We start from the raw sequence: 11,403 nt of genomic DNA, 5'->3' as shown, positions 1-11,403 counted from the left end.
GGACAAGGAGGAGGAGCGTTACAGCTGGAGAGGCTGAAGAAGGTGGCCGCGGGGCAGTGGAAGAGGCAGTGCCTGGGGACCCTGGGCTGAGCCGTTGCCGTAGGGAGCAGGCAGGAGAGCCCAGCCGAGGTGGAGGCTGCCCTGCATCTTCCTTCATCCTCCCCTTCTAAGCCACGTCTGCCTGGTCCCTTATTCCCATCATCACCTGGACAGAGCAAGGAGACCTGGAGCTATGGGCTGGTGGCATGGCTCCTTGCTGGAGATTGTGTTCTCCTGGGGGAGCAGAAGGGCCCCTTGCCCTCCACCTCTGCCCACCAGAAGACCAGTGGCTGTAGTCCATAGGTGTCCTCAGGGACATTTCACCTCATGTCCATGATGTTCCACCAATGTCCTGAGCGATTCCCTGAGCAGGGGGACTTTCGTAGGTCTCCTGGTTTGCACCTCCTCCTGTGGGACAGAGAAGCCGGTGTTCTTCACCCCTCACCATTCTAATTTGAGATTTGGGTGCTCTTTTGGACCCATTTGGCCAGAGGGAGCAAAGAGAAAACTCCAAATGGCGTCAAGTAAATCTTTTGATCCTGAGCAATGGTGTGTTCCTCAGAATTGCAGGATGGTAGAAAACAGATGGAGTTTGTTCCTGCGACTGCTCCATGCTCTGCAGGGCAGGGACAGCCTGAGGTCACAGTGGAGCAGGCACTGGTCTCCAGCAGTGCTCCTGGTTTGCTGCTGCAATGCTGTGGTTGCCTTCGGGTGGGTGGAAGGAAGATGACAGCAGTGTCAGTGGGGCTGGTTGCTCCCAGGAGAGATTTGGGGTTGAGCCTGGGAGGGGAGGAGCAGCCGCTGCACCCGAGGGTGCTGCCCAGGCTCAGGAGCGGTGGTTTCTGTGTCACGGGGTTTGTGGCTGGGCTGCAGGAGCTGCCCGGCTGCACATCCCTGCTCTCTGCTCCGGCCACCTTCTCTGTGGTGCTTGGGGCCATGGATGGATGCCCCTTGCCACATTCCCACCTGTGTTTTCACTGGTGGTTGGGTCTCGTGTGCTGCAGGACCTACATGGGGAGTGCAGTGCATGGGGACACCTCTGAGCCCCCCAGTGTGCTCCTGACCATATGGTGGGTGTCAAGACATCGCTTCCCCCTTGGCTTTCCAGGGCAGGGGACCGAGAGCTTGGTGCTGGTGGGAAGGGTGATGGGATGCTCCATCCTAGGAGGCCTTGCCTTTGCCTCAGCCTGCAAGAAAACATCAGTGTCCCGGCAGTGCCCTCTCCCTGGCACAGACCACCCTGTGTTTCTTGCAGCCTGCTGCTAGCAGTGACTGTGCCCAGCAGTGCCCAGCTCCCCCGGCCCTCTGACCTCATGGTGTCCCTCTGGGAGTACCAAGCCAGGAAAGGGAATCCCAGCCCCTCGCAGAGCCTGGGCCAGGCTGGGGCCCGCTGCTGCCATGGGGAGGGCTCAGCAGAGTGTTCCCCGCAGGTAGTGAAGATGTCCAGCAGCGATCCCGAGCGGCCCCAGCTCCTTTTCATGAAGGTGTTGGCGAGCTGGGGGCGGCTGGAGGCAGTGACCCAGCAGATGGGCTACCACCCGCAGTACCTTGACAGCTTCCTCAAGATGCAGCACTACCTGATGCACATGGATGGGCCGCTGCCCTTTGACTGCCGGCATTACATCGCCATCATGGTGAGCACTGCCAGGACTGCCCAGGGACACGGGGGACACCCTGCTCCCCTTTGCCAGGGAGCCTGTGCTCAGGCTGCTCTGCAGAGGCCGCAGTCAGGGAGTGCCAGGGCTGGGGGAGGTAGGTGCAGGGTCGCAGGGTGCTGGTCCTGCTGTGCGGCCTTGGTGACGTGCTGCTCCTGCAGGCAGCTGCCCGGCACCAGTGTCGGTACCTGGTGAACCTGCACGTGCTGCAGTTCCTGCGCGCAGGGGGAGATCCCCAGTGGCTGCGTGGCCTCGACTTCATTCCCCCAAAACTCCGCAACCTCAACGAGATCAACAAGATCCTGGCGCACCGGCCATGGCTCATCACCAAGGAGCATATCGAGGTATTGGCAGAGGGGCTGTCAGACAGGGACAGGGCAGTGGTGGGGACAGCAGCATCCCGTGGGGGGGCTGGCACCCTGCCTGTGTCCCATGGCTGGTCTGTCCGTGTCCTGCAGAAGCTGCTGAAGATCAGCGAGTGGAGCTGGTCGCTGGCAGAGCTGGTGCATGCTGTTGTCCTCCTGGCCCACTGCCACGCACTCGCCAGTTTCGTGTTTGGCTGTGGCTGCGAGCAGGATGAGGGGCCGGGGGGCCGGGCCGTGCTGAAGCCTTTGTCCCCTGGGAACCAGTGCTTCTGTGAAGCCACCACCGGCAACAGCTGCAGCCAGGAGCTGCTGCGCATCAACCGCAAGCGGGTAAGCCCTTGAGGTGGGTGCGTGGGGGCCAGGGCTGTGGCTGGGTCTGCTGCCCTCACCACAAGCCTGTGTCTGCACAGTCCCTGGACTCCTGCATGGAGCTGGATTCCCTCCGGGAACGCATGCAGCGGATCCATGTGGAGACAGAGGGTAGGGAGGAGAGCAGGCTGCTGCAGCAGGACCGAGAGGAAGGTGAGAGGCACGAATGGAGGTGGGTGTGCAGGATGGGAGCTCGGCGGGGAGGAGCAGCAGGGCTGAGCATCGGGCTGCCCCATTCACGGGGCTCTCCCCTCTCGCAGATGTCGATGGGGCAGTCACCAGCGCTGCCAACCTCGCGTGCTACATGCAGGACCCCGACTTTGGGTACCAGGACTTTGCCCGGCGTGATGAGGATCAGACACAAGTATTCAGAGTCCAGGTGAGGTTCCTGCTCTTCCCGCCTCTCGCGTCCTCCCTGCGGCCGCAGGGTGCCTGTCCAGCACACATCTGGCAGAGCTGCTTTGGTACCGTGTCTGTGCAGGGAAGCTCAGCTCTGAGAGGGGACTGGCCCCGTGAGCCCTGGGGAGAGGGAGGGGACCAGGGACTGCTGTCCCCCAGGACTACTGATTCCGTGGCATTTCTCCAGGTTCAAAACCTGCCTGATGAGGGAAGTTGTGGTTTGTGGCAAACCATGCCCAGAGTAAACTTACTGAGTTCTGCTGCATCCTGAGGGCTCCAGCCCCTCGTTCCTGGAAACACACCCTATTTGCAGTTGTAAAAGGCTCTCACTGTGCTCAACAGGATTACTCCTGGGAAGACCATGGCTTCTCACTGGTCAACCGCCTCTACTCGGACATCGGGCATCTCCTGGATGAGAAGTTTCGTATGGTGGACGGTCTGCAAAGCAGCACCATGGCCAAGCGGCAAGGCTGCGAACCCTCAGTCTTCAAGCGAGGCATCTGGAACTATATCCACTGCATGTTTGGCATTAGGTAGGGAAACCAGCCTCGTGGTCACGGGCAGGAACCGAGCTCAGCCAGGAGGGAGGAGGGTCGGACACTTGGCTTGTCTTGCAGATGGGCTTGGGAAAGCAGCAGAGGGGAATTGCTTCCCTGGATGAACAGGCAGGGGAGAGATGCTCGGTTTTGGCCAGGGCGCCTCAGGGTTGGGACTTCAGTGCCTGGTGGCCGCTGCCGTGTGCCCCTGCCCCGGCAGAGCACAGGTGAGGTGCTGCAGAGCGACGTGGTGCCGGCTGCGAGTCGCCCCTGTGCTCCCTGCAGGTACGATGACTACGACTATGCAGAAGTGAATCAGCTCCTGGAGCGAGTGCTCAAAGTTTACATTAAAACTGTAACCTGCTACCCAGAGAAGACAAACTCAGAAATGTTTGACAGGTTCTGGAGGCAGTTCAAGCACAGTGAGAAGGTGGGACGGTCCTTCCGGGCCCAGTGGGCAGTGGCTGCAAGCGGAGGTGCTCGGGGGTGTGTGGGAAGCGTTTGGTACACCAAACCAGGCGGGTGGAGGGGGGATGGAAACTGTGAGGAGTTGGGGTTAGCGTGGCACAGGGCTGCCCGCAGTGCCCCGAGCACAGCGGCGCTGCGGGGGCTCCAGGGCCATGGTCCCACCAGGGAGAGCCTCCGGCAGCTCTTGGCGCAGTGTCGGGTGCTGGGCACTGTGCGGTACCCGGAGGCAGCCACAGCCTGCAGGGCCAGGAGGAGCCCAGGGGGAAGTGGTGGGAAGCGCGGTGGCATTTTGTCCTGTGCCAAAAGCCTCCCTACCGCCCACGGGTGCTTGCCTGCCCCATTGCCTGCCCCACTGCACTGCTTGCCCCTTGCCTGCCCCGCTGCGCTGTCTGCACCCTGCCTGCCCCGCTGCGCTGTCTGCACCCTGCCTGCCCCATTGCCTGCCCCACTGTCTGCCTCCTGCCTGCCCCGCTGCAGTGACCTCAACTGCTTTTGCTTGTCCCACAGGTCCACGTGAACTTGCTCATCCTGGAAGCCCGGATGCAGGCAGAGCTGCTGTATGCGTTGCAGGCCATCACCCAGTACATGGTCTCCTAGGCTGTGGGGAGCTGCGCTGCGGCAGGGCCGGGCAGCGTCCTCTCTCTGGACTCGTGCTGGGACGGACGGCGAGGGATTGCTCAATTTAGTTTACTTGACTGTCTTGTTCCCTTTTCCCCCTTGCGGGGCTCACTGAGTGGCCCCGTTACGTGCAATTACCAAACTGTGAGGCAAGTCCGTGCTGCTGCGATGTTGGTGCGATCCTGGAGACTTGACCCCGGCCGAGGAGGACCACCAAAGGCACGGGGCAGGGGGAGGCGGGAGGGGACCGGGGCTGCGGCGGGAGCAGGAGCTCCTCGCCTGGGAGCCGCAGGAGCTGTGGCCGAGGGCAGAGCTGCCCCCCCCGGCGCGGGGCAGCCGTGTCCTGAGCTGCGGGGGCAGCAGCGGGGTGGCAGGGGCTGTGCTGGTGGCCTGGCCCGTGCTGCCCGCGGGGTCTGGGCGCCGGAGCCCCCGGGGAAGGAGAGCTCCCGGCTGGGAGGCTCCCGCGCTTCGCCTTCGCTGCTGGGGCCGAGGTCTCTGCCGGTGCTCAGGTGTTGGAGATCGCTGCAGGAGGCTTTGGGCAGCTCCTGGGGGGAAGCTTGCCCCGAAGCCCCCCCCTCTGCCCACCATCAGCAGAGGGGCCAGAGGAACGAGGGAGTCCTCTGCGTTAACGTGACATGTGGGTGCTTAGCACCGCGTGACAGCGAAGCCCAAAGCCTGCTCGCTGCTTAACCTCGAAGTGCAGGAGCACGGTGGGAGCATCTCCTTGACCCTGGGCTGGGGGGGCACCATCCCATGTGAATGGAGACTGCCCCAGCCTCTGCCCATGGGCACAAGTGTGCACCCCCCCACCCACTGCTCCCCACTTGTGCCACAGCCCCATGGTGAGAGGGTTGGCGGGTCCAGCATGGAGGGCAGCCACAGCAGGGGGCAAGGCCATGGGGGAGCCTGAGCCCCGCGCTCGTTGCTGCACTCAACGTGTTTACTATGTAAAAGTAGGGGGAGAAAACCTTGTGTATGGAAGCTACAGAAAATAAGCCTATTTTTGCTATAAATACATTATGTTTGACATGGCTGCGTGCTTCATTTCTGCCAGATGCTGGGGAGGGCTCCTGCTCGTGGTTCGGGGCCGCAGCGGCACGGCTCTGCCCCTGCAAAGCGGCGCTGTCCCCCACAGGGCTGGGGGACATGCACAGGAGCCAGCTCCCCAGAGGGGTGGGCCCTTCAGAAGGGAGCAGTGCACCCCCAGCCAGCTCTGCTGGCAGCAGCTGCATGGTGCTGGCTGGGGGCAAGGGCTGCCCAGCCCCAAGACATCATAAAATCATAGAACCACACCTGGTTTGGGTTGAGAGGGACCTTAAAGCTCCTCCAGCTCCAACCCCTGCCACGGGCAGGGACCCCTTCCACTAGAGCGGCTTGCTCCAAGCCCCTATGTCCAACCTGGCCTTGAACACTGCCAGGGATAGCTGCAAAGCAGGTTCCCATTGGCCCCCCATCTATGCATACAGAGTTGGCTGTGCAGGAGCCAGGGCAGCTCCAACTCACAGAACAAGCACCAGCTGCAGCAGCAAGACTAAGGGCTCCACGGGCTGTGACCCTGACCAGGACCAGGACCTTGCTGCTGGGAAGGCCAGGAGAGAGCACCAGTCCCCATGCCCAACACAAACTTGTCCTCTGGGGACCTCAGAGCAGCAGAAAGCAGATGAAGCAAGCACCTACTCCAGAGTCACCAAAGTTACCATCACGTCCCAAGCAGGTCGTGTAGCAGATGAGTTGAGTGGGGGGGATTCTGTCACTGGAGAAGCATTGACCAGACATTACAGGACAGTTTGACACCCACACCAGTAACTGCAGGTCAGCTTTTGGAATCCAGCTTCATTGCTTTGACTCTGCCCTGCTGCCCCCTTCACCTGCTCAGACAAAGCTGTTCCTCTATTGTGCTGGGACCAGGAAGAGGACAGCTGCCACGTTCCTCTGCGGGGACCTGCAGGATGCCCAGCACACCTGCATGGGAGCCAGGACACCATCTCCCCACTGCCCAGCAGTGCCTTCCCCATGTGCCCACGTGGCTCCACCACGCTCCTACCTAGAGAGCTCCTCCACCACAAAAGCCATGTGAAACAGTGCAGCAGCCTCTCCCAGCGTGCTCTAACACAGGGTCCCATCACTGGTGGCACAGGAGAAGTTTTCATTGACCAGCAAGCACCAGTGGAAAGCAGGTCACTGAGCTGAGCAGTGAAGCTGGTGCACTGTGTTCAGGTACTGCAGCTCTACAGGCACCTCCTCCATAGGGCAAAATGCTTGTGGTGACAACTGGAGGGAGCTGAGAGGTCTCCAAGAAAGGCTGACCTACTGCAAATCAGGTCCACTGAACCCACATAGCTGCTGGGACTACCCTGAGCCAACAAACCCTGGTCCCAGCCTGGCATCTGTTCCATGCTCTGCTCTCCCTGGCAATGCTGAAATACCCAGTACCAATTGGCATAAAAAGCATTAAATGGGGAAATGCACGAACCCTGCCCTGTTGAGTTTTGAATGCATCCTCTCTGACCTGATCTGCAAAATCCACCCCAGCATTTTGCTTCTCCAACAGCACCCACATTACACTTGTGCAGGAAGCACTAAGAAGTGCCCAGGGAGCAGATACAGGACAGACAGCTTCCCTAAGGAGCTCCCATTTTTAGCGGTTGACTCTGTAAACACCCTGACTTTGCTCCATGTCTAACTAGGTCAGTGCAATCCTTCACCCGTTTCTCTCTGAACTTCTTACCTGCCTCCACTCCAAAGCCACACAATCGAAGCTCTGAATTGGTCTCATCTTCTGCAGGGTCTGTCCTGAGCTGTGGGGCACTGAGCAACCCCAGGGCAGAGGGGCTCCATGTCCTGCAGCTCCATCCCCGCTGTGAGCACAGACCTGCTTGCATCATAGAAATGGTTTGGGTTGGAAATGACCATAAAGCTCACCCAGTTCCAACCCCTGCCACAGGCAGGGACACCTTCCACTAGAGCAGCTTGCTCCAAGGCCCTGTGTCCAACCTGACCTTGAACACTGCCAGGGATGGGGCAGCCACAGCTTCTCTGGGCACCCTGTGCCAGCGCCTCAACACCCTCACAGTTCAAATGATGGGTTTTGATTCAAGGGCTCCACCACGTTCCTCAAAAGCTGCTTCACTGGCTCAGCCTGTATCTGCATCCCTACCTGCTTCCTGTCAAGGGAGGAGGCCTTAAGGCACTTAGCTGAAGCCTGCTCCTACCCAGAGAGGCCTCTTACCCACTTGCACACCCACGAGCAGTCCCAGGCAATAACCAGCACCTGGCTTCCACTCTGACATTCATGTCCCCTTTGATGGGCAGCTCCAAGCCATTATCTTCTCATATCAGAAGTGCTCCTCGGTGCTTCCTTTTGCTGATGGAGGACTTGGGGCCTGCAAGCAAAGATAAAAGCTCACTCACGTGCTCATCTGTCCTAATGAAGTGTCGGCATCTGCTCGTGCATGAGGTGGCGGAAAAGAAAAGAGTACCAGCAAATCCATTTCTCTATCCCTAAAGATAACTTGGCAGAATTGCTGACACTCAAACACATTTGAATGGGCCTATATAAAATGAAGTCATCTCCTGCACGCAGAGGTCTGCAAGGGCAAGGAGGACTCTAGACTAGTCCCGCAGAAACTAGAACTCCCCAGGGTCAGTTTTAGGGCTTGGCATCCCCACGGGTCCCCCCAGACTGCCAGCAAGTTGTAACCATGGTTTTGCACTGCAGAGAACACCAGAGCCTTTGTGGGCTGCCCCACTGCAACCCCTCCACCTCTGGCAGCTCAGGGGCGTTTCACGGGGGCTGCCCCAGCAAGAAGCAGAGGGTAGAAGCCAAGGGCAAGGAGCAAGTAACTGGACCATGCCAGAGAAGCAGAACAAACTGCAGGAGACACAGCGAGGATTACAGGTTTTTATTTGTCAAACATTCTCCCCTAGTCTAGCCCGCTCTACAGCCTTGCCAGCAGGGAGGCACCAGGGCCCGCGGCGGGGCAGGGCTCCGCTGCTCCCGGGAGCAAACACAACCAGACTTTTCTATGGAAAAACCAGAACAGTGAGGAGTGGGTGCGGGGGGATGCTGGAAATGACCGCGAGCGGCGCTGCCCTGTGCGCAGCCACGTCTGTGCCAGCGGCGCAGGAACCCTCCTGGGATCACAGCCGGTGAAGTCCGCTGTGCTGCAAGCATCATTTCACAGAACCAGCCCACCGCCCGATGAACAGAGCTCCTTTCAGGAGCAGTGACCTATCTCTGTGTAACCAACCCTCTCAAAGACACCTTGGGGAGCACCACAGCACCAGCTGCAAACATCCCTTTCTACCACACACCGTAACATTGCCTTAGCCAGAGGACACCAATGCAACACCATCAGCTCTTTGACCTTTAGTTCCTGCTGCCTCTCCTCCCTGCTCTACACCACAATCCTGGATGCAGGTTTGATTCCACCCAGAGATGGTTTTCCATCACCCACAGACACACCGGCTGCAGGGAGAGACATAAAAGCTACTGAAGAGAGGGGATCCCCTTCTTGAGGGGCGAGCAACTACAGCCATGGATTGCCACGTGCCACAGAGCTTTCACATGGACAGATCTTCCTGGCTTCAGGAGTCACCTCTTGCTGGCTTTTCCCCACCTTAATTAGTACACACTTTCCTTGCAACTGAGGCAAACCCTAAGCAAGCTACCCCTGTGCATGTTCTTGCCCCAGAGCAGATTGATTTCCTGTGGGTTTTTTTTGCTAATGGGTCCAAACTTGAGTATTATTGGGGTGACATCCAGGCCATCACTTCCAAGGCACTTCTACCTGTGGCATCAGACACAGGTTTCTCTTTCTTGGAGCACCGCTAGCCCTGAAGCATTGGAGTGTGGCTATAAATAAGCAACTAAGTGAGAGAATTAAGAAATTATTGTCTACGTGAGAGCTTTGTAGGCATTTCCTTTGGAAAAGCTGATTAGTGCTACTTGCTTCTGGTATGAAACTAGCTTATGAATGCACTTGGGCTCTGAAACGCTTCATTCCTTCCGCTTACGAGGATGGTCTGTCAGCTGGTTTTACTCAGCACAGAGTAGGGGATGACATGGGTTTAGACATACCAACAAAGAAAATTAAGGGCTCCAAGAAGCTTTCAATATTCCAAGCTCTGAGAAGAAGCTGGGAGTAGAGCAAAATGCACTTGTTATAAAGAAGGCTCAAGCAGTTTGATAAATCAGGTGTAACTCAAGGCAACGAGTCTGCCTCATACTAGGCTTCACAGGCCTAGTTACCCAAATCCTTTGCAGCCCAGAGCTGCACGGTGGCTTCACACTATGGAAGATGGCATTTGATCCTCTAGAGATGAAGAAACTTGTCACTCAAGCTTAGTGAGGACAAGGAAAACCCACACAGCACAACATAAGTCCCCTGCACACTCCCCTCAGGCACTTACCCAGGAGTATCACTCCCCATGTCACTGTCCCCTTCCCTCCCCAACCAGCTCACAGATGCTCTCAAAATCCCAGCCCAACCCTTCACTAGAGCAAACACCAGCCCACAGGCATGGGGTCTGTAGGATGCAGATCCACCAAGACACGCTCCTGAATCCAGCTGCAGTCAGCAGCAAACACTTTTGGCAAGAATGCAAAAAAGTGGAGAAGTATTGAGCCAGGTTCAGCCTTTCAGCAAGCAGCAGTTTAGGAAATGTAAAGTCTCCTGTGCCCTACAAGGAAATATCCCAGCCTAGAAAAGCTCAAGGTTTATGAGAAGGAAGCGATTTCAGAAGGGGCTGGAGAAGTCCTGAATTCTCTGCACCCTGCCCTCCGTGCTCATGATCCAAGCTATCCTGCTACACAGAGAAATGAGGAGCCAAGTTGCCTGCTTTGGCCTGCAACATTGTATTAATGATTTACTGAGCACTCCTGGAGCACCACCAGTCTCTGAACACCATCCCCAGACTTCCTCAACCCCTGCTGGCTTCTGTTGTGTTGAGGAGATAGAGAGCATCTGCGCAGACTGCTGCAAGACAGGCATCGCTGTCAGCACACTGGCACAGCAGCACTCCAGCCTGGTGCTCCTGTCTCCAACACTGTCCCCAGGAGTCCAGCCTGGGAATATGGGGACCCCCCCCCTCAGTGAATAGGTGCTATTGTCCTTCCTATTGGTTTGGACTCCATTTTAATGGGAAATGAGCTAGAGATTCAGGTAACATGACCACACATACCAGTGTCTTGTCCTTTGATACGTGGCTGCGAAGCACCACCAGTCAACTTGCTCTGGAGATCATGGGGTTTATTCTCCCTCAGGGCCCAAGCTGACAAGGTGGCATATTATGTGCCAAGGAACACAAAGCCCTCTGGATCTATTAACTGCAGCACAGAACAGCCACAGACTCTTCTGTGCAGCACATCCCATCAGGTGACTGTGGGAAGGGTATCTCTGCATCTGTGTCATGAACTAACTGCAGCGACTGTCAGTACATGACTCCAGTCTACAAGGCCTGGGGTTCCAGCTTAGGCTCTGCCTTTTTGTTTTTACAATGAGGTGTTACCAGACATGCAGACTGTGGGTAAATTAGAAGCATATCACCATGAGGTCTGCCAGGGAGGCAGCCTTCAAAGCAAAGGTTATCCAACAATTCAAAGGCTCTGATGGCACAGCATGCTAAAAGACTGCTGAAGACTACTTGTTGCAGGTAACCAGACAAACCACTTTTCCCACTGCCACTCAGATGAAAATGAAATTAAACCCATGCAAACAGAGCAGACGAGGTGGTAAAACAGTATGGCTCATTGGACTGCATGATACAAACCTTCAGAAAGGACTGGAAAGACTTTCTGCCAGACCAAGCCTATCAGAACACCACAAAAGCATGTCCCACATAGATCCTGCCACTGCAAACACCTGAGACAGGAAACACCACCTAATGAACTGAACTCTTGACTCCTAGCTTCTGGCCTGCAAGAACAAAAAGACAGGGCAGGATCCCAGGCAC

At 57.4% G+C, this 11,403-nt stretch overlaps 1 protein-coding gene across 1 annotated transcript; it reads left to right on the top strand.

Moving 5' to 3' along the window:
• Positions 1-1,251: 1,251 nt before the first annotated feature.
• On the top strand, positions 1,252-4,615 carry LOC130596904 (sestrin-3-like). The gene is made up of 8 exons (XM_057404973.1): positions 1,252-1,673; positions 1,856-2,038; positions 2,153-2,389; positions 2,470-2,581; positions 2,689-2,807; positions 3,170-3,360; positions 3,649-3,793; positions 4,339-4,615. Exons 1-8 carry the CDS (start codon positions 1,353-1,355, stop codon positions 4,426-4,428), a joined length of 1,398 nt encoding a protein of 465 aa, XP_057260956.1. The 5' UTR covers positions 1,252-1,352; the 3' UTR covers positions 4,429-4,615.
• Positions 4,616-11,403: the final 6,788 nt, after the last annotated feature.

This window comes from Pezoporus wallicus, unplaced genomic scaffold, assembly GCF_028554395.1.
Source record: "Pezoporus wallicus isolate ANWC-B61680 ecotype Strahan unplaced genomic scaffold, APGP_CSIRO_Pwel_v1 contig_6217, whole genome shotgun sequence".
NCBI lineage: Eukaryota > Metazoa > Chordata > Aves > Psittaciformes > Psittacidae > Pezoporus > Pezoporus wallicus.
This window is presented reverse-complemented; position numbering and strand designations above follow the sequence as displayed.